The sequence below is a fragment of the Miscanthus floridulus genome, chromosome 13 (genome assembly GCF_019320115.1).
Source record: "Miscanthus floridulus cultivar M001 chromosome 13, ASM1932011v1, whole genome shotgun sequence".
Lineage (NCBI taxonomy): Eukaryota > Viridiplantae > Streptophyta > Magnoliopsida > Poales > Poaceae > Miscanthus > Miscanthus floridulus.
In genome coordinates this window covers 74,053,288-74,076,266 of record NC_089592.1, presented here as the reverse complement: position 1 = coordinate 74,076,266, position 22,979 = coordinate 74,053,288, and the positions used below count along the sequence as shown (strand labels likewise).

The 22,979-nt window shown below is 41.5% G+C and overlaps 3 protein-coding genes and 1 pseudogene across 3 annotated transcripts; 3 read left to right on the top strand and 1 right to left on the bottom strand.

Moving 5' to 3' along the window:
- Window positions 1-1,120: 1,120 nt before the first annotated feature.
- Window positions 1,121-2,729, top strand: LOC136501549 (NADH dehydrogenase [ubiquinone] iron-sulfur protein 5-B-like). The gene is made up of 2 exons (XM_066497067.1): window positions 1,121-1,401; window positions 2,351-2,729. Exons 1-2 carry the CDS (start codon window positions 1,252-1,254, stop codon window positions 2,459-2,461), a joined length of 261 nt encoding a protein of 86 aa, XP_066353164.1. The 5' UTR covers window positions 1,121-1,251; the 3' UTR covers window positions 2,462-2,729.
- Window positions 2,730-3,270: 541 nt separating this feature from the next.
- LOC136500032 (phosphatidylinositol-3-phosphatase myotubularin-1-like) lies at window positions 3,271-8,585 on the bottom strand (annotated as a pseudogene).
- Window positions 8,586-12,330: 3,745 nt separating this feature from the next.
- Window positions 12,331-20,119, top strand: LOC136500031 (peroxisomal ATPase PEX1-like). The gene is made up of 18 exons (XM_066495473.1): window positions 12,331-12,673; window positions 12,967-13,265; window positions 13,393-13,492; window positions 14,466-14,918; window positions 15,100-15,744; window positions 15,861-15,952; window positions 16,107-16,180; window positions 16,273-16,495; window positions 16,648-16,741; window positions 16,830-16,984; window positions 17,219-17,449; window positions 17,572-17,772; window positions 17,978-18,103; window positions 18,219-18,280; window positions 18,484-18,601; window positions 18,960-19,244; window positions 19,379-19,460; window positions 19,580-20,119. Exons 1-17 carry the CDS (start codon window positions 12,331-12,333, stop codon window positions 19,415-19,417), a joined length of 3,540 nt encoding a protein of 1,179 aa, XP_066351570.1. The 3' UTR covers window positions 19,418-19,460; window positions 19,580-20,119.
- Window positions 20,120-21,333: 1,214 nt separating this feature from the next.
- Window positions 21,334-22,943, top strand: LOC136501522 (NADH dehydrogenase [ubiquinone] iron-sulfur protein 5-B-like). Its single transcript, XM_066497047.1, has 2 exons — window positions 21,334-21,614; window positions 22,564-22,943. Exons 1-2 carry the CDS (start codon window positions 21,465-21,467, stop codon window positions 22,672-22,674), a joined length of 261 nt encoding a protein of 86 aa, XP_066353144.1. The 5' UTR covers window positions 21,334-21,464; the 3' UTR covers window positions 22,675-22,943.
- The last annotated feature ends 36 nt before the right edge of the window (window positions 22,944-22,979 follow it).

Genomic DNA, 22,979 nt, shown 5'->3' with positions numbered 1-22,979 from the left:
AACTTTTATATGAATGGGGATGAAGATAAAATTTATATGACAATTTTACAGAAAGAAGAGAACTATAACTTCGTAGTTTATGACTTCTGTTTGAGGTCATTTCAATACCTAAAAGATTGATACAATATTCAAATCTATATTTGTAGATCTAAACATTATATTTTATTTTGGTACCAAGATGGCTTTAAACGAAAATTATTATGTACTAAAAATTTATAGATTTCTTCGTTAAATATAATTCTTACATAAATTTTATCTTCATGTCTAACTATGTAGAAAAGTTTATTTTTTTTTGAAGATGTGCTATGTAAAGGTGTGAATAAATTGCCTTGATTTATCTACTAACTCCGTTCCAAATTATAATTCGTTTGACTTTTTTGACCCCAAGTTTTATCACTCGTCTTATTGAAACATTTGTGCAAAATATCACTTCTTTTGTTGTGGCTTGCTTTATTAACAAAAGTTCTTTAAGAATGACTTAAATTTGATTATGTTTGCATAAATTTTTTGAATAAGACGAGCGGTCAAACATGGGGTCAAAAAAGTCAAATGAATTATAATTTAGGAACGGAGGGTACTACTAGTGCAAAATATTTTAGAAAACTCATAACTTTTTCATGTAACCTCATATAGGGATAATGTTTATACAAATACTGTACACACCCAAGAGATCTATAATATTAGTAACTTTTTTTTGAAGTCATATCTGTATTAGATTAATTGATATAATGTTTAGAGCTAGTAGAAAAGAAGATTCCGCCAATTCAACCGGCAGTAACCAATATTTCGTTGGCTCAACCAGTATGTCTTTCCCACTGCTCCAATCTTCGACAGTAGCATAGTTTTATAGTTTTTTTTTACTTTTGAGTGTTTTATCAAAAAAAAAATTTGCAAAAAACGAATTTTATAAAATAAAAATAAAAATCCCGGCGCTTGACATTTTTTTTGAGATCAATCCCGGCGCTTAACAGTAAACACGCACTGCGCTCTCTTCCCCATTAGTAGATGGTGGGCCGAATGGGCAGTAGATTTGGAGCCCAACGAAAATACATGGCCCGCGAACAGCCTGAATTGGTGGGCCAGCATTGTCATAGGACCATCCGTCCAAGGAGGAGTCAGGGAGGGAGGGTGAGGGACGGAGGCGAGCCGAGCCGACGGCGACCGGCGTGGAGAGAGAGAGAACGAGGAGCAGCAGCCAAAGGTTGGGAGACCCCCTACCGGCAGAGATCAGCCAGGAAGAGGAGGGCGACGATGGCGTCCGGCTGGGGCATCAACGGGAACAAGGGCCGCTGCTATGACTTCTGGCTGGAGTTCAGCGAGTGCATGAGCCGCTGCCGCCAGCCCTCCGACTGCGGCCTCCTCCGCGAGGACTACCTCGAGTGCCTCCACCACTCCAAGGAGGTGAGCTATCTACCCCCGTCCGCTCGCCCGCCCGCCCGCCTGTCGGCTTTCTCCATTTCATTCGATTTATCGCCTCCGACTCCGAACCCTAGCGTCAGATCCCCACTAATCCTCCCACGTGTTACCTGTGTGTGTCCGGCTGCCTAGATCTGCCGTGCTGTTGGCTTCCCTTCTTTACCATGCGTCATTTTTGGGTCTGCGCTGCTGTTGTCATCGTCTCGGTCACTGATAGTATGGAAGAATAGATGCGGCGTTTTGCCCCAATTTTGTAGCGGAATTTGGTGTCGAGCTGATGATAATCCGTTTTGGAGGGTTTACTTCATGCCCGTTGTAGCGACTAGGGTACGGCATTTGCGATCCATGGAAGTAATCCGGCCTTTGAATTGATCAGGACAAGTTTGGGTGATGGTTTTATGCTAGCAGCTCGTGTCATTTGATAAACGTAAATAAATTGTATAAAAGTTCTGATTGGAAGACTCTGCAGTAGTATTTACTGTAATTTCCACAAGTGACATTGTTCTGGTTCAGGTACTGGTAACTGTAATTGTTCCATCCTCATGCTTCAGTTGATTGGATAGCTAGATAATCCCCAAACTGTTTGAGAATGTTGCTAGGATATGAAAAGGTTCATATGTCGAAATCATAAATCATACCTAGAAAAGCCAAAATGACTTATAACTTGGAACAGAGGGAATACTTGTTTCACAACATGTCCAATGGCATCCTGCTGTTGTCACGTTACTTTTTTCCTGTTTTGGTTTCAAAGTTTAGGCCCCTGATTTCACATACCAAAAGAAGCTAGTGAAATATGTAACGCCTGTATGAACTCTATATTGCTTGTTTATATTGTCTTGGGGTTTAAATAGCCGTGAGGAGCTTTCCATCTGGTAATTGATATTAGATGAACTTATGGGAGAATATTGACTCGGGCTTTGTGACTCTTCTGCAGTTCCAGCGCAGGAACAGGATCTACAAGGAGGAGCAACGTCAGATCAGAGCTGCTGCTCGCAAGGCCAAGGAGGAAGCTGAGGGTGCCCCTGCTGTCGCAGCACACCATTAGTCTCCCTGTCTATTTTCTGTGTGGTGTTGTTTTCTGTTCAACTCATCTTTGGATCGGCTGTGATGCTAAGGGCAAGGCAATAATCTCCAGCTGTTGGACTACACTTCTTTTTTTTTTTTTTTTGCCATGACTTCAATATCAAGACTTGAGTAAATAGTCATGGTCATGAAGTTCCTTCTTGTTTACGATACTGGCGTGAACAGCGATCTCCGATGTGTTGTGTCTTGACTTTCCTGTAGTATTGGAAGAGGAGCGAGCATTTTGTGCTTCTGCTGGTTTCTGTTGGTTGTTTTGCACACCCAACCGATGACTTTTCTAGTCACCTCTTCTACCCAAAATAGCTTGAGATGTCATTTCATGGTTATCAAGCAGCTTGTTTACTTATAAACGATCATGGATTATAAGCCAGAACAGTATTTCTCTCTCACATTAAATCAGTCGAAACAACAGGCTGAAGAAATGTGCTGTGGTTTCGAAAGAATGATGTCATATAAAATATCACATCTCTGCCATTTTTTACCCCGAGTCCGGACAGCTGCCTTCCTAGCATTACCTATTTATTGAAATTATAGCAGTTTTTCAGATTCACTCAAACGGAGATACGGAGATGAGGCACGATCCATGCATTGCAGCTGAGCCCGTCTAGTCCTAAATTCAGTGCTTAACATAACGCTAATCGTAAGGTTATCTTCACAAATTCAGTAACAATTTCAAGATGTTTAAGTATGTCACACCTGAACAGCTAAAGAAGCAAGGTTTATTCGACCCGTTGACAGTCTTACCTGTTAACATTAGGAAGGTAATGACACTTGAAAAAACTATATCATAACAATTGTAAGGATCAGGAACCAGTCCACATGTCTATACTTTCATGTACAACATTTCCTTTCCAAGCAGGATGTGCATGGCTCTTATTGTAAGGCTAAGAGTTACAAGTCGAACACTGTACTATCAGAAAAAGAGTAACAAACTAATCCTCTCTTTCATGTTTCACTTTATTTTGCTTATATTATGAATGGCTTGCCAAACTATATACAGGGACTGATTTCAATCCCAGTGGTTCCTAACAAATTGCTAACTACTATCATAGAAGGCTGGAATTCCCTCACAGAAGCTTATAATACCATTGGAACAAGAAAAATCCTGTGATGCATATCAGGTATTGCATCCTTGATTTGCTTTTCAGGCTATTCTGTTGATGCAGATTCGGAGGACCCAGACAGTGAAAAAAAATATTGAATGAAGGAATTTGTGAATACTCGTCAAATATGCGTCATTGAGTTGTTTCCCAGCATTCTTTTGCTATTGATGCAGACCTGGAGGTGCCAACTACTAAAAAAATCCATTGGCAACTGCCAAGCGTGTACTGACACAGCTGGTTCATGATCAACTACTCTGGTCCAAAATAGCAGTCCTGTATTGACAACCGGTCAAAAGCATCAAAATTTGCCTTCAAACCAACGAACTGACTTCCAAGCTGTGCACACGGAGCATCTGGCCATCTGCACCCTTCTCTTGTGCGCAAGGGGCAGAGTGATTCGCAAAAATGGTCCCCCGGTGCATCCGAGACCAGGCTGTCTTCAATTGCAGAGATTGATACAGAGAAGTCAACGTTTTCATCTTGCTGAGCTCTACCATCTGCGCCTCTTCGTAATGAACACGACAACACTTCAGTTCTGTCCTCGTCTTCGCTTGTCGAGAATTTAATTGTGCATCCTATAGATTCTATCGCCTTCTTAATGGCAGCATTCTCCCTTTGAGCACTTTGAGCTGTGGCTAAAGCTGTACTACTAACACGTTTCTCCCTTTGCAAGTCTTGTTTCATAGATTCCAATTTCAATTTGATATCTTTTGCCCTCCACTCAGCAATATCCTTTGCCTGTCCATTCCATGGTAAAAAGAAAAATTATAAGGCATATCTGATGCACATAGGCAATTTGAACTGAATGTTATAATAGTTCTCTCCTATTAGTTAAGCTTCAACCAAGAATTTGTTTTGTCCTTCTGTCTTGTTTAATAGAAGTTTCCAAACAACTATCAAATTGAACAAATAATATGGCCTTGTGTACCACAATAAAATGGTCACGAAAAATTAAATAAAATGCAATGCTATAGATAATACCTTCATTGAATCTGCATATTGTTTATTCATAGCATGCCACTGGGATTCAAGATGACCACCTTGTGACTCAATGGGGCATGTCCACCTCAAATAAAACTGGGGCCAGAGTGTTGGGGCAAGTGCTGCAGCAGGGGGCAATAGTGCACCATTATGCTTTATTGGGTCATAGAATGGATTGTAGTGCTCATGGAAGTGGCCGCCAGAAGCTCTTAGATTAGCCAAATATGACCACATGCAACGACAGGAGTTTGTGACACCAGATTGCTCCCTTTCCCGTTCACTTCCATTTCAAACCAAAAATTAGCTATGCAGAATATTATACAATAAATGTAAATCGAGCTGTACAGGTGAAAAAAGAATTAAAAGCTATTTTGTTTTTTTCTCGAACGACGCAGGAGAACTGCGTCTCATTTCATTAAGAAGTAAAACAAGCTACAAAGGAGAGGTAAAGAGACCAATCCACACCAGAGACCACATTCCTCTCCCACCTTTTGCAACATCAACTGGATACTTGGGCTACCTCCCTCAAAAACACAAGAACTTCTATGTTTCCAAAGCTCCCAAGCTATTTTATTATTACCAAGAGATATGCACGTAAGGAACAAACGAACATCATGCTCTGGATATTGCAAACACAACTGGTAACAGTTAAATCTTGTGGGTTACACAATTTTAGAATGAAAAATGATGTCTTCTAAACTAGGATATAACACTATTGTTTGCCAAAATAGGACAAGCAATACCAAGCTCAAGAGAGCCACAGTTTTACCATTCAAATATATGTGAAATAACCCCCACCCAAATAGGCATCCAATAAAAATATATTGTTTCATAAGCCATGAGCTTTGTGGTGGTGAGGCCATGAGGACAAAACATGCTGCTTATCAGTTTTCCCTAATCAAGTAAAGAACACATATATAATCATGGCATGATGGGAAACACTGGCACCAGAAAAGTAATTTGAAACGTGAACTCATGTCTCCTTACAGAGGATTGTCATGATTCAATAATTTTGCTATTCCAATTCTAAAGTGGATGTCAGGAAGAAACATTAGCTCAAATCACAAAAAAGGGTACAAACAATGTATACCTATTGCACAAGAAGTTCCCAAAGCGACATGATAGCACACAATCCATAAAATCAACTAGGAATTTCTGCAAAAATATAATCAGTTTAAAGATTATGAGTATTCATGGAGGACTTGTAGCTGACCCTTCTAATTGTGGAGGAAAAGAAGACTTACAGATGAGAACTGAAATGCAGATGGGTACAGACGTAACAACTGTGAGATACAATCGAAGCCACTGAAAAATAATACACCCGTATTATAAGCCATATTAAAAGACTCATGTAATTAAGAAAACATGGATACATCCAAAACAACTAACAATGCATGAACATAGTGACAATTGAAAAGGAGTACATTTATTCATAAGCACAGCACTTTGCCACTGAAAGCCAGTATTGATGTTGTTTTCTCCATTGGTAATCTTGTAGAGGATTAGTGATTAACATGCTGCTCGGTACTTACTGATGTACTACCTAATTTCTTAAAAAAACTTCTTAGGGCATAGGTTTGTTCTGCAACCCAAACCTAAAAGTTGAGAAGCCTTCAAACATGCCTAATATGAACAATCCATACAGCAGAAAAGCATGTCTTCGAGGCAATGAAGTAACACAAGGTCACAAGTTGTAATCATTGAATCAGAAGTTCAGAATGACAAATTAGCTATCAACACATCAGAAGATACTATTCATCAAGATACAAGGATAACAATTATTAGAGTACTGAAGCAGATAAGGAAAAAAGAAAACAGCATTGAACCTACCTGTAACAATATCGGTGAAGAGTTGTTTGATGTCTGGGATTGAACTGAAGAATTAGAGGATGGTCCTGATGGACCCTAAAGTGTTCCTACTCGGAGAACTGCTTAAATTTCCGACGAGAAGGTTGCCTTAGTAGCTCATACTGTGACCCCCCATTCTCAGCTACTGTTGGAACTCCCATTCTCTCTGCAAATGGATGACCAAATGCTAACCAATCCTTTTCAACAAGAGCCTAAACCAGTGGTGAAGTGTGTTATCAGCAATAAGAAAGGCAATAAGCTGATGGCATTACTGAAGCATAAAATTAAGAGCCAGTTATCAAGTATCAAGCACGACTCAACAAGAATATGTAAAACATTCCAAGGCAGACTCATACAGTATGGAATGCAAGCACATTGCACATCGACACAAGAAAGAAGGGAAATAAACTCCAGCACTATTTTTCCATTTCGGTGACACACATAGACAATTAAATAACCATATGTTGAGTGGAACACTCCAAACAAACTAAAAGTTACCATAGAATCACAAATGTGAGAATAATTATTTTGCTACCATGAGTCTACTGCAAAGTGTGTACCTGGAATCCACTGAAAGTTCGATAATAGGGATCAAGCAATAAACAAGCAAGTGCAACCAACTGGGTTGTACGGTCCCATCCATCACTGCAGAAATAAAGTAGCAAAAATAAAGCATTCAGATACTACAAAGACAAAGCAACAAAGCTATAGAGATCACACAGGATCCTCAGATGACACCCAAAGGATTATTCATATCAAAAATACACCAAAAGGATTGTCAGTTAATTGCAGGCTACATTCTGGTAGGGGCCAAAGTTTGGAACACTATAGGTTCTACTGAAATTATATTTGGCATTATGAATTACCAGGATCTTTGAAATGCCTAACTAATAAACTACATTGCTTACAGAATCTAGAGTGCAAAAACAATCAAATAAAGTAAGCCATAGGTTTTTGGTTACACAGATTACTCTATGAACGTTAGGAGAAGGATCTACACTGTTTCACAGCCTTGTGGGGGTAACCATGCCACGCAGAGCACAGCCGTGGGGATAATCAAGCCACACAGAGTAATAATCTTACCTACCCATTCACATAGTCGCATGCCAGGTCAACCCACATAAGGAACAAAAATTAACCATTGTAATCCCCATGTGCCACAGTAAATAGATTAATGGGAATTAGAGACTGAGGGATCATCAAGATAAAAACCTGCAATGCACAAGAACTGACGCTGCTTCTTCTGAAATTTGTGCAGCAATCCATGAAGCACCAACCAGAATATTCTGGATATGGTTTAGCCATTCCCCCAGTGTTGAAGAAAATGATGTCATGCTATTTAGATTGCCTCCACCCCAGGTTGATCCACGGTTCCTCTGCCAAAGAAAAATAATTAAAAACATCAGTCTTGCTTTTTTCAGCTTCGTATTTGACGAGCTTGAGGCAGATGTTACATAGATTCAGAATTATCCATTGGTATGGGCATGTAAAGAAAATGATACCACATTCCCAGACAAAATTCATGTATGCATTCTGGGAATTGATGCCAACCTCAAAACAGCGTAAATTCTATCAGCAATGCAAACCATCAACTTACCCGATCTCCAACAACAGATACAGCTGAAGGGCTTCCATTTGATGAAATTGAGCCATGAGCATCCACATAGTCCCTAAGGCGAGAAAGACTATCTCTCATTGTGTGGATGTTTTGTATTCCTAAAAAAAGAACCTGGTCCCAGAACCAGTGGATTAAAGATAGAAAATATGTTCTTTTCTTGATGGAAGAAGAGTGGGGAAATTACTATAATGCAAAGCAATGGCACCTATATACTAGACAACTATCACATGTAACATTACCTCAGATCTGGGGTAGTTAGAAGATGATTCTGAGCCCCCTCCCTTTGCCCCATTTGCTAAAGCATTTGCTCTTGGCCGGGCATCAATTATGTACAATTTCCTGGTTTACATCAGGAGCATTTGCACTATTTAAAATTTTTATTATGGATATATATCCAAAAAAAAGTCAAAAGGTGATTCAGAGAGGGCATCAAAGAATAATGGCCTAATAATTCACTGGCATCTGCTCTGGTCACTAAGCTGTTGATTCCCTTTTGTTAAAGACAAAATGTAGGAAAACGAATTGTGCCACGCCATCTGCTATTGAAATAAACCCTCAGCTTCAGTTAATCCGAAATATACACATGCCTTAGCTCAGTATGTACTGTCTGAGGTAATTCTAAATTTTAATACTTAGTGCCATAAAAGAAGGGCAAGACAAGAGAAAAAAGATGGCCGCGTTAGCTATTCTGAAACTGAAAGTTCATCCCCGTTATAAACTAATCTATAATATCTATAAATTGAAATTGAAAGAGTGAATAGTGTTGGAGGTAACACAGACTTGATTAGCCTGAACAGCCTTAAACCCCAGGCCGTCTCCTTGATTATATATAGAGGTAGACATTGCATTGATTACAAACAGCTCACTAGAGCATAGCTAATCAGATAGGTGCCTTGGCAGCCGTACACACCTCTTGGGCTGCCCAAGGTCTTTAATGACTATAATTAACTAGCATAGTTATCTAGGAAGTGCTTAGGAAGCAGGGCTTATTAACTACATTTCTCTCCCTAAGACCTGCTTCAACTAATCTTGATCTCCTTGATCCCAATCCTGCTCCTCATCTCTTCCAGCTTGGTTTTGCCCAAGGCTTTAGTTAGTATATCAGCGAGCTGATCTGCAGTGGGAATGAACTCTGTCTTGATGCTACCTTCTTCCACACAATCTCTGATGAAATGATGCTTGATTCTAATATGCTTGCTCCTGTCATGGAAAACAGGATTCTTTGCCAAAGCCAGAGCAGACTTATTGTCTACTCTGAGTTCCACCACCCTCAACTTTTCTTCCCAACAAATCTGCAAACAGTCTTGACAACCACAAAGCTTGGGTTGCAGCTTTGTCATCGCCACATATTCAGCCTCACAGCTAGACAGAGCAACAACTCTCTGTTTGACAGACTGCTAGCTGACCAGGCTGGTTCCAAGGAAGAACAAACATCCAGTTGTGCTTTTGCTTGAATCAACATCTCCAGCCAAATCTGAATCACTGTAACCCACAAACCTTGCTTTGCCTGTTGTTCTGGTGTAGCAGAGCCCATGATCTAGAGTACCAGCCAGGTATCTCAAGATCCTCTTCACAGCCTGAAGATGTACAGTTGTTGGCTTCTCCAGAAATCTGCTAACATACCCTACAGCAAAAGCCAAATCTGGTCTTGTGTGCCCTAGGTATCTCAAGCTGTCAACCAGTCTTCTGTACTGAGTTGGATTTACTTCCTTTGCTGTGCTTTCCTTGCCCAATTTCAACCTTTCTTCCATGAGTGTGGTGGCTGGATTACAAACCTGCCATACCACCAAGCTCAAGTATCTTCTTAGCATAATGGGTTTGCTTCAGAGTGATGCTCCCCTCTGATTGTCTCACCTCAACTCCCAGATAGAGAGACAGAAGACCCAAATCACTCATTTCAAAGGTTTGCTTCATCTTTACCTTGAAAGCTTCAATCTTCTGCTGGTTGACTCCTGTGATGATCAAATCATCAACATAGACTCCAATTACCAGTAGGGAGTCACCTGATCCCTTCCTGTACATAGCAGCTTCATACACATTCTGCTCAAAACCCATCTGCTTGAGAGTCAAGTCAAGCTTGGCATTCCATGCCCGAGGAGCCTGTCTTAGGCCATACAGAGCCTTGTGCAGCCTATACACTTCTTCTCTTCTCTCTCGGTACTACAAAACCTGGAGGCTGTGTAACATAAACCTCCTCCTGGAGTTCTCCCATTCAAAAATGCAGACTTCACAATCCATGTGATGTACTGCCCATCCCTCTTGTGCTGCTAGGGCAAGCAAAACACGCACTGATTCTAGCCTTGCAACGGTGCAAAAGCATCTTCATAATCAACTCCTTCCTGCTGCACAAAACCACGGGCCACCAATTCTTGCCTTGTGCTAATTACAGCTCCATGTTCATCCTTCTTCAGCTTAAACACTCATTTCAGTGAAATTGGACGGTGACCAGGACGGGAGAAACAAGTTCCCAAGTCCCATTCCGCTCTACTGATCTCAGCTCCTCCATCGCTGCTTGCCAATCTGGATCATCTTGTGGCTTCTTCATAGCTTGTAGGCTCACCAGAAATGGGTGAGATTCAGTTCTGCAAACAGCCGCTGCGCCGGCGGAGGGTTGGCTGATCACCAATATGTCATGAATCTTCCGATAGCGGAGTTCTTCATCGTCGTGGTAGGCATCCACCCTTTTCATCATCATCCTCCAGGGGGGTCAATGCTCAACCTGAGGACTTACTGGAGCTTGGTGTAGGGTGTCCTGGGCGACGCAGGCGCCTCTGCCTCCGCTGCAGGCTCTCCTGCATTCACCGGAGAGAAACCAGGCGATGCAGGATGTGCGGAGGAGGGATGTGGCGAGAGGAGATAGTGAAGGCGACGCTGAACTTCTGCTTCGGGAGTTCCTCCCCAGGGAAGAGAAAAGAAATCAATGCCCGCTGACTGGGATGTGAGTTTGTATGACCAGACCAGTCCCGCCGCAGCCTTCATCGAACCCACATCGCGGATACATGCGCGCTGGGACACTGGATCAAGATAAGAGTATGCCTTGGCCCCTCCGCATAACCGATAAACACCCAGTCTCGCCGCGGTCATCAAGTTACAGCTGAGTAAGCCGCGGTATATAGCACACAGCCAAAGACCTTGAGATGGCGACGTTGGTGCCCAGCCGTGCCACGCCTCATAAGGAGTGGCATTCTTCAGCGCTTCGTCGGGGATCGAAAAAATAGCACAAGCCGTGTCAAGAAAAGAGACTCCCCGTGGGCATCCGCGTTGCTTGACAAGCTCGTGCCATGGCCACCACTGTTTGTTCCTGCGCTCAACAACCGTTCTGTTGCGGTGAATAAGGGGCACTGAAATGCCGTTATATACCTTCATCAGCGCAGTTGCAACAAACTCCGCCACCGACGGTGAATTGCCTGCCATTGTCGGTGCGAAGGACCTTCAACTTGCGCCCGCTTTCCACCTCTGTGCCACTTGACCTCTTAATTGCTTCTGCTCGCGTCCTTGGATGGCAGCAGCACAGCCCCAAAAAACGAGGTGGAGATCGCGTGGCGAGCGAGAGAAAGATATAGCGGTTGCCGGGGTTCGCTGGCGTGCCGGACCGCACGGTCACCGTGCACCAGCTCAAGCTGATTCTGGGCACGTATGCTGCTTGCAGCGGAAAGGAACGCCGCCTCTGCTTGGTGGTAACGCAGTGTCAACACACCTGCTCACATGGTCGACCATGGCATCCGCGCGCCATCTCCATTATTGAGGCGCCGGAGTGCGTCGAAGTGCAGATGGCCGAACGCTCGTGCCAGGAAAAGCCTCAATCCTTGCGCGCGCGAGACAGAGAGGTTGTGCAGCCTCAAGAGGCAGAATATACAATCTATCTTCCTCTGTGTACCTTGGCGAGCAGACGGCGGCTCTGTCCCAAATGCGAGCACGCCATCGTACATCTCAACCTTGGACCCTCCTTCATCAAGCTGACCCAGACTTAGGATAGAGTTCTCAGCGCCGGCATGAAGTAGACGCCATGAAGGACCCTCTGTCACCGGTCTTGGCTTGGAAAACAATAGACCCGACGCCCTTGATCTCACCTTCGACGCGTCCCCGAACCTGACCGTTCCTCGAACGCCAGTGTTCAGATCAGCAAAGAACTCTTGGCACCCGGTCATGTGATGCGTAGCGCCGGAGTCCAGGTACCAGCCGCTGTCCACCTCTTCTTGCACGCCGAGTAGGCGCAGCAGTGCGGAAAAGTCAAACGTGGTGCGCCGTGTAGCGTGCGCCGGCGTGCTCTGTTCCAGGCTGATGAAGCATGTGCCAGAAACAGGCGCCATCTTCATCGCACTCGGCGTACTGGCGTGCGCCTATGCCTTCCTTGGTTCCCGTCACGCTGCCCAGCCTGATTTCCGCCGCCAGGCCCTCCACCAGGCTGCCACAGCGCGCCAGCACGGTTTCAACTCTACCGCCTCGCTCTGCACCTTCACGGCGCGGCTGGGACACTCACGTGCCCAGGCCCTCCTGGTTGCAGTTGAGGCACGTGTTGGGGCCAACGCGGCCAGTAACATTGCCATTCCTCGTCCGCCACCAGTCCACCGCCTCTGCCTGTCCTCGTCCACCACCGCGGCTACGTCCAATCACCACCGCGCTGGTTCCTGAAACCAGAACCACCGGCATCATATCCCTTCGCTCCTTCCTCCAGCTCGGTTGAATCGATGCTTGCTGTCGGAAATTCGGAATTAAGTTTGTCACTTGCTCGATATACTGGAGTGAATTTGGTCGTGGAGTGTCGACAGAGACACAGAGTGATGCTGTGGTCTTCACAGTTTGACGTGAGATTTTGGAGTTATAGCCTTGTAGCAAGGGATCAAAACCCTCAAGCTCTTTCATATTTCTGTTTCAGTTTTGTATTGTTTTCGATATCTCTGCATGTAGAACTCTGACAACCCTCTCTTGCTTGTCCTCAGTTTGGTTACCTCAAACACCCTCCTGTGGGTGTACATTATATTTATGCAGCAAAAGCGCACCAGATATTTGCGATATTGTTATATGAATGGTCTGTCTTGCAGGTTGCACAAGAGTTAGCCGAATGCATCTCGCTGCCTGACGGAACTACAGCACAGTTGAACGTAGCTCGCTCTTTGGCCAAAGCTGACTCAGTCAATATTGAACCCTACAGTGAGGATGACTGGGAGATACTGGAGAGCCGTGCTGATTTGGCTGAAGAAACAATCTTGAAGCAGGTGTTCTTTGCTTTCTCTTTTTTTCCTTCAATATGTCTGTTATTCTTGCGTAGTGTAGTAATTCCATCCTGCTACCTTTTTAATTTTTTTTGGTGCATAAATATATTTATTTATTTTTTGAAATCAGGTCGGCATCGTTTATGAGGGCATGAAATTCCCATTGTGGTTGGATGGACATAATATTGTGAAGTTCGTTGTCGTGTCATCTTTCCCTGAGAAGACAGTTGGTATATTTTTTTTCTGCATTATTGTGCTAACTTATACAACTTGTGTTACAACTATTAGTTTATGTTCTTTTCAATATCCTTTACATATAATAGAGCTCAAAGGTGATATATTTGTTCATCTTTCTATATGAACATTAAGTTTGTGTGAATTCGTTTTGAAATAGGTTACTGACACTTGTTAATAAGTAATTATGCTGTAATCATGGTAGAAAGCAACTGTTGTGTACTTCACTAAACACGATAACTCTTTACCTTCTGATTTAATCTTCCAGAAGTCATTTCTGATTCACCTGTAAACAAATTTGTGCTATCCATATTCTTGTCCATTTTTCCCTTTACTTTGGAATTTGGCACTAGGTGATTATGGATCCCACAATATCCTAAGACTAATTACCTATGGCACCTAACTTGGGGATACCCATCTACATCATAATTCATGCTGGGTGCCTAATGGAATTATGGTCTTTAAGGTTTATGTTAACTTCAGCCAAACATGTTATGTGTAGTCTAACATATCTTACTAGTATGTAGCAGCTACATTTTCCAAACTTAGATATATATTTGAAAAATCCAGCTTAATTACATCTTTTTTGGCGACAAAATTACATCCTATTCCTTCTAATAAAATGTTTCAGAATTTAAACTTTTTATTCTTAATATAATGAAGTGCAGCTCTCCTGCGCTTTTGAGAATTTTTTTTTCAGAATTTGAAGTATGGGTATCAATTTTGATACATTCATGAGTATATATTGTCTGATGAGTATTACTGTAACTAATGTACACCTTATGAAGAAATGCTAAAGATTTTCTTTAAAAAAACTGTGGCATCGTATTAGTTGTTCCAACGTCCCTTCTATATAATAGCATGTAATGTTATTAATTTCATAGTAGATAATCTGTTCAATAATGTTCCTTTTTTAACTTGTTAAGTTTATCTATTGCTAAGGATCCACTGTATTTTTCTTTCTTTTAGTTCAACTTGTACCAGGCACTGAAGTTGCTGTTGCACCCAAAAAACGAAAAGAGAAGCCTTCTCAGGATCTGCAAAAGCAAAGTGCACTGAAAGAACAAGTCAAAACAAAGGCACTCCTGCGTGTTCAAGCAGCTGATAGAAAGTATGCACATACATTCAAATATAAAGGTGTTGAGATAGGTGTGGTTGTCAGCTATGCTGTGCTAATTCATCCTGATACAGCTGCAAGTATTTCTGTTGGCAATCTCCAATTAGTCACTGTTTCACCTAAATCGTCAAAGAAAGGACTAGCTCTAAAAGGCAAAGAAGTTGGACCAAAAAAGGGAACTTCAGTAACTAAAGAAAGGGCCCATGAAGCCATTGTTTATATCTTACTTTCAGACTCTGTTGCAAAAGGGCATGTTATGCTTCCCTACTCTATTCGTCACTTCATAAGTGCTGATGTACATTCATGTGAGTACGCAGGTCTTTCTTCCCTTCACCTTGAAACAGCTAACTCATATAGTCTCTGAATTCTTATATAGACTTTGAATTTTGATTGAGAAAGCATTTCCCAGCAACTATTTTGTCAGTGTACTGTTGAATCTTGTCTGCTGTTTACTGTACAATACTAAAGTGTGTTTACTGATCCTAGGGGTATATATTAAGACATATTCAGCCAACATCAAGGAGGATGCACCTCTAGTGACAATATCTCCTTTACAGTTCAAGATGCTTGTGAAAGATGGCCATGATAGCAGTAAATTAGTCAGTCAGGAAGCGGACACTTCGAGGATAACCAGGATTCCTTCAGAAAATGTTGATTTCTTCCAGAAAGCTCGTTACAGTGAAAGCGAAAATCTTCAAGGTGCAGATATTGAGAGCATTTCTGAATCAGTGTCAAAGCAGAAATTTTTTATTAAGCATTGGCTTATTGGACACCTTAAAGAAATGGGCTTGCATGCTAGCCATACCAAGATGAATTCAATAGTTTTGCCAACCAATATTTTGCTCCATTTAGAAGCGACAGATAGAGAAGGAACCAAAGGAGTTGAATTTTTATACCTACTAACACTTACTTCTGAAAATTCTAGTTTCAACAATTCACAACTTAATGTTGAGACTGCTTGGAGTGTTCCAACCGGCAATTCCGATGATCTTGAACTGCATTTCGGGAAGTTGGAGCTGGGTGAGCCTGTATCTTTTGATTCCCTAGTGGACAGTGGCTCCAGTGATGGTTTCAAGCTGACCCGATCTTCTTTAGGCTGGATGGAGAATGCAATGTCAGATGTGACAAAAAGTAATAATTTTTAACCAGATAGGCAAATAATTCCTTTTCTGCATCTGTTTGTTTTCTGGATGGTGCCTTTCTTACTGTTGACTGACTTTATTTTCTGGATCCTTTCCTTTCTGAAGGGTTATCTGTGCTCTTATCTGCAACTAGCTTAAGGTTATTTAACAGAATAAAGTTCCCCTTTCCTGGACATGTTCTTGTCTATGGGCCTCGAGTAAGTAACATCCAGTTTCTTTTGTGAAACTTGTGATTATGAGGTGTTCTCTGTTTTCACGTGGGATATCATAATTCATAATGTTAAATTATACTTGACTGTAGGGTTTTCGTTTTGTTATTTACAATTTTGTTTGGCTTTATTCCTGTTTCAGGGTTCTGGCAAAACAGCTTTGACCAGGGCTTCTGCAAAATATTTTGAAGACCGTAAAGATATCTTGGCACACATGTAAAACACTTTTTACAATCTTTCTGCGCATTTCTTATTCTGAAAGGAAGAACATTGCAATTTAATGATATCATCTATTTTTTGAAGAACAGAATATACATAGATTGTTCCAAACTTGCACTTGGCAAGGCTAAGGAGACAAGGCAAGAAATTGAAGACAGAATATCCGAAGCACTGCTTCATTCACCTTCGATCATCATATTTGATGATCTGGACAGTGTAATTTCAGTCTCTTCAGATCCTCAAGTATCTCAATCGTCCAGTTCTTCTGATTCTCTTGTGAGATATTTGACTGACATTATGGATGAGTACAAGGTAAGGATATGCCATTACACTTTTCTTTATTCACATTGTTGAAATTTGTTAAGAATAAGTGTTGATTATGGTTGTTACAATTATTTTACCATGTTATCCTTTTCCCTGTGAATAGTTATTTATTTATTTTTAATGGCATGCCTGCTTTCTAGGATAAGATTCGAAATACATGTGGGTATGGACCTATCGCGTTTATGGCTTCAGTTCAATCACTTCAGAGCCTTCCTCAAGACTTAACTTCTTCTGGTTACTTCTTTTTCTATTTTTCTTTAAAGTGTGCTAGTTGAGTCAGTGACTTCAAGTATACTAATAAAAACACATTTTTACCCTGCAGGGAGATTTGATTTCCATATTGAGCTTCCTGCTCTTGCAGTCCCTGAGCGCAAAGCACTATTGCAACATCAAGTTGAGGAGCATGAGTTACTGTGTTCTGAGGAAGTTCTATCAGAGATAGCATCAAAATGTGAAGGTTATGATGCATATGACTTGGTAATTCTAACTCTTATCATACAATGGTCTTTATAACCAACTTAATCATATTTTTTGTGATCATAATTATGGACCAATTCTTTCAACAAGCAAAAATAAGGAAAAACGTGTTTCTTAGGTAGTTATGATTATGAACCAAAGTCACAAATATTCACAGTAGCAGACAAATATTCTTTTGCATGGATTGAGGTGAGAAAAAGGTATTCATCCTATATGTATGCTATTGTGTTGCAGGAAATTTTGGTTGATAGGGCTGTGCATGCTGCTGCTTATCGCTTTCTTCTGCCTTCTAATGCTTCTCACAACTCTCTGAAACGAACTTTGCTGATGGAAGATTTCTCTAAAGCAATGCATGGCTTCCTTCCAGTCGCCATGCGTGATCTTAGGAAATATGCTCCTGATGATAAAGATGGTGGTTGGGAGTATGTTGGAGGGCTAAATGAAGCAGTAACTATCATTAAAGAGGTGCACATTTTCTTGCTTTCTTGTTTTAAGGGTGTTGGTTTCATCAACACTCTCATGGAAAAAAAACTAAATATTTTTAAGGGTGTAGATGTTCCTACTTATATTTGTGTGCCTTCTTGTAGACTCTTGAACTGCCATCAAAATACCCAAATATCTTTACCAAGGCACCTGTGCGGTTGCGGTCAAACATTCTCTTGTATGGACCACCTGGATGTGGTAAAACTCACATTGTGAGAGCTGCAGCTGCTGCTTGTTCTTTGCGATTCATTTCAGTCAAGGGTCCAGAGCTATTGAATAAGTATATTGGTTCATCTGAGCAATCTGTAAGTAACTTTTCATTCCTTTGAGCATTACACAAACGTTCATGCCTTTTCCCTTTTTCTTATGCTAAAGATATTTGAAGGTTTAGGATATTTCCTTGTATCTTTTTTACTCAACCCTGTTCTCCAGTTACGAGTATAGGTGTTGATCAGAATTACAGAAGACACCTAGATCATCTCGTTTGTAATGTTAGTAAACCAATTCCAGGTTCGCGACTTTTTTGCAAAGGCCGTTGCAGCAGCACCTTGCCTATTATTCTTTGATGAATTTGACTCCATTGCACCCCAACGAGGAACCCATAGTGCTGGAGTTTCTGATCGTGTAGTTAATCAGGTAAGCAACTGTCTCATACTCTCCTTGCTGCTATAATGATAAATTATCTTATCTTAATTGTTATTTCCAGAAAACAAAAGAACAATCTAAGTGTGCATTTTTCGTTTGTATGCAGTTCTTGACGGAACTGGATGGTGTGGAAACCTTGACTGGAGTATTTGTATTTGCAGCTACAAGGTTAGCGCTGTGCAAAGCATGACAACTGTTATAGTTTCTGCAGTCCTAGTCTCGAGCTCTTTTATTCTGTACTTTTACAGAGAGATGAAAATGCCATAAAGATATTTTTTGGGCTAATCTTAGGGAAATTGTGACTAAGTAGCTTGTTTATTTAATTATTTTGTGTTGCGTCTTTTGATGGGATTGCTTATTGTTTTGCACAGCAAGCCACAGCTAATTGATGCTGCGCTCTTGCGGCCTGGAAGGTTTGATCGTCTAGTCTTTTGTGATTTCCCTCGATGGGATGAACGTTTAGAAATTCTGAAGGTGCATTCTAGGACGGTGAGCCTTCTTTCTGGAAAATGGTTGCTGTTGCTTCTGTGACGTTTTCCTGTGTTGACTGTCATGATGAGAGATTTCATGTCATAATATCTAATTTCACCAAAATTTCCAGGAATTATGTTCTTTCTTTGTTATCTTGCATCTTTAGAACAGTGCTACCTTTTGTCTTGCTCACTTTTCAGCCTGTCTTGATTGGGATCTCATTTGTAATCTTGTTCAGTTTTGTGAATGATTTTAAGCTGAGAAGGTTAATACATTTATGCATATTGTGAATCTGTATGAATTCACGAGACTACGAGAGTGTTATTGTCACTGTCATTAATGTTGTCAATGCTTGCTTCTTTTCTAATGTCTTCAGGTTTCGCTGGCAAGTGATGCCAGTCTCGAAGATATTGCTTCTCTAACTGAAGGATTTACTGGTGCTGATCTGGCTGCTATTCTAACGGATGCTGGATTAGCAGCAGTTCATGAACTTTTGGACAACCAGGAGAACGGTGTCCCAGAAAGAGAACCGTGCATCAGCAAAGAACTTCTCATGTCTGTCACTAGGAAGGCTAGACCTTCCACACCAGCAGACGAGAAGAAGCGGTATGATAGAGAGTTTGGTGAATTTGTGTCATCCAGGAAGTCTATTTCGACAAAGGTGCACCTCATTCTCATTTTTAAATCCTCAAAAGTCAAACCATGATGTTTTCGTTGAAAAGTTCCAGTATCCGGTTAGTATTTTTTGCTACATGATGAGATTCATCGAATAATTACTGGAAGAATTCGGTGCAGGCAAGAGAGTCCAAAGGCAAAAAGGTCACACTAGCTTGAGCCTTTCCTTGGGCAGTATTGATGTGCTGCAAAAATTGGACAGGTAAGGCAGCACTCTTTATGGTCTCCATCAGTTCTCAGAAATTTGAATTAGCTGAGCATTTTGATGAACTACTTTTCATTATACATCAGACACTAATCTGGTTATTATTATCTGACCAGTGGCCCACATGAAGGCTGCTAACTGGTGTACTTATCAAGTCATGCCACGTGCACTCATTCGAAGAGAAACAAAATGTACAAAGAAACCTTACAAAGGGTCACTTGTGTTAGTATACTTGGATGGGGGAGGGCCATTGGAGGGACCTGCAGGTGGTCGAAGGTGCTGCAATCAGGGTTTCATAGCACTTGTCACAAATTTTGTACGGTGGTGAATAGTAGGAATAGAAATTCGAAGAGAAAACATGGTAATCCTCAGCTGTTCTGTAATTAATGTTATGATGAACGATCCGCTTCTTAACGTGCAGCAGTCGTCTTAGATCATAGATGTGCTCGCATGCTCGGTGGGGGGCTCTAGCCAGGGGATAAGCTAGGGTTTGCAAGGAGAGGGTGTTGATTTGGTTACGTGGGCAAAGTGTGATTTGTGGTGATACTGGTGCCACTTAGCTTGCTGAATAAGCACCATTTGGTTTGTACGGCTGGGCTGCGTGCCCCTGAAACCTTTGTCTACGCACCGAATAAGCACCATTTGGTTTTTGGTGATACTGGAGCCACTTAGATCTGCCGAATATAGTTTATCATAGCACCAATGGAATTGGCGGAATTTCCTTTTTCTGCCAGCTCATTTTAAAAAATAAATCATAACTTTTATATGAATGGGGATGAAGATAAAATTTATATGACAATTTTACAGAAAGAAGAGAACTATAACTTCGTAGTTTATGACTTCTGTTTGAGGTCATTTCAATACCTAAAAGATTGATACAATATTCAAATCTATATTTGTAGATCTAAACATTATATTTTATTTTGGTACCAAGATGGCTTTAAACGAAAATTATTATGTACTAAAAATTTATAGATTTCTTCGTTAAATATAATTCTTACATAAATTTTATCTTCATGTCTAACTATGTAGAAAAGTTTTTTTTTTTTTTGAAGATGTGCTATGTAAAGGTGTGAATAAATTGCCTTGATTTATCTACTAACTCCGTTCCAAATTATAATTCGTTTGACTTTTTTGACCCCAAGTTTTATCACTCGTCTTATTGAAACATTTGTGCAAAATATCACTTCTTTTGTTGTGGCTTGCTTTATTAACAAAAGTTCTTTAAGAATGACTTAAATTTGATTATGTTTGCATAAATTTTTTGAATAAGACGAGCGGTCAAACATGGGGTCAAAAAAGTCAAATGAATTATAATTTGGAACGGAGGTAACTAGTGCAAAATATTTTAGAAAAATCATAACTTTTTCATGTAACCTCATATAGGGATAATGTTTATACAAATACTGTACACACCCAAGAGATCTATAATATAACTTTTTTTTGAAGTCATATCTGTATTAGATTAATTGATATAATGTTTAGAGCTAGTAGAAAAGAAGATTCCGCCAATTCAACCGGCAGTAACCAATATTTCGTTGGCTCAACCAGTATGTCTTTCCCACTGCTCCAATCTTCGACAGTAGCATAGTTTTATAGTTTTTTTTTACTTTTGAGTGTTTTATCAAAAAAAAAAATTTGCAAAAAACGAATTTTATAAAATAAAAATAAAAATCCCGGCGCTTGACATTTTTTTTGAGATCAATCCCGGCGCTTAACAGTAAACACGCACTGCGCTCTCTTCCCCATTAGTAGATGGTGGGCCGAATGGGCAGTAGATTTGGAGCCCAACGAAAATACATGGCCCGCGAACAGCCTGAATTGGTGGGCCAGCATTGTCATAGGACCATCCGTCCAAGGAGGAGTCAGGGAGGGAGGGTGAGGGACGGAGGCGAGCCGAGCCGACGGCGACCGGCGTGGAGAGAGAGAGAACGAGGAGCAGCAGCCAAAGGTTGGGAGACCCCCTACCGGCAGAGATCAGCCAGGAAGAGGAGGGCGACGATGGCGTCCGGCTGGGGCATCAACGGGAACAAGGGCCGCTGCTATGACTTCTGGCTGGAGTTCAGCGAGTGCATGAGCCGCTGCCGCCAGCCCTCCGACTGCGGCCTCCTCCGCGAGGACTACCTCGAGTGCCTCCACCACTCCAAGGAGGTGAGCTATCTACCCCCGTCCGCTCGCCCGCCCGCCCGCCTGTCGGCTTTCTCCATTTCATTCGATTTATCGCCTCCGACTCCGAACCCTAGCGTCAGATCCCCACTAATCCTCCCACGTGTTACCTGTGTGTGTCCGGCTGCCTAGATCTGCCGTGCTGTTGGCTTCCCTTCTTTACCATGCGTCATTTTTGGGTCTGCGCTGCTGTTGTCATCGTCTCGGTCACTGATAGTATGGAAGAATAGATGCGGCGTTTTGCCCCAATTTTGTAGCGGAATTTGGTGTCGAGCTGATGATAATCCGTTTTGGAGGGTTTACTTCATGCCCGTTGTAGCGACTAGGGTACGGCATTTGCGATCCATGGAAGTAATCCGGCCTTTGAATTGATCAGGACAAGTTTGGGTGATGGTTTTATGCTAGCAGCTCGTGTCATTTGATAAACGTAAATAAATTGTATAAAAGTTCTGATTGGAAGACTCTGCAGTAGTATTTACTGTAATTTCCACAAGTGACATTGTTCTGGTTCAGGTACTGGTAACTGTAATTGTTCCATCCTCATGCTTCAGTTGATTGGATAGCTAGATAATCCCCAAACTGTTTGAGAATGTTGCTAGGATATGAAAAGGTTCATATGTCGAAATCATAAATCATACCTAGAAAAGCCAAAATGACTTATAACTTGGAACAGAGGGAATACTTGTTTCACAACATGTCCAATGGCATCCTGCTGTTGTCACGTTACTTTTTTCCTGTTTTGGTTTCAAAGTTTAGGCCCCTGATTTCACATACCAAAAGAAGCTAGTGAAATATGTAACGCCTGTATGAACTCTATATTGCTTGTTTATATTGTCTTGGGGTTTAAATAGCCGTGAGGAGCTTTCCATCTGGTAATTGATATTAGATGAACTTATGGGAGAATATTGACTCGGGCTTTGTGACTCTTCTGCAGTTCCAGCGCAGGAACAGGATCTACAAGGAGGAGCAACGTCAGATCAGAGCTGCTGCTCGCAAGGCCAAGGAGGAAGCTGAGGGTGCCCCTGCTGTCGCAGCACACCATTAGTCTCCCTGTCTATTTTCTGTGTGGTGTTGTTTTCTGTTCAACTCATCTTTGGATCGGCTGTGATGCTAAGGGCAAGGCAATAATCTCCAGCTGTTGGACTACACTTCTTTTTTTTTTTTTTTTTGCCATGACTTCAATATCAAGACTTGAGTAAATAGTCATGGTCATGAAGTTCCTTCTTGTTTACGATACTGGCGTGAACAGCGATCTCCGATGTGTTGTGTCTTGACTTTCCTGTAGTATTGGAAGAGGAGCGAGCATTTTGTGCTTCTGCTGGTTTCTGTTGGTTGTTTTGCACACCCAAC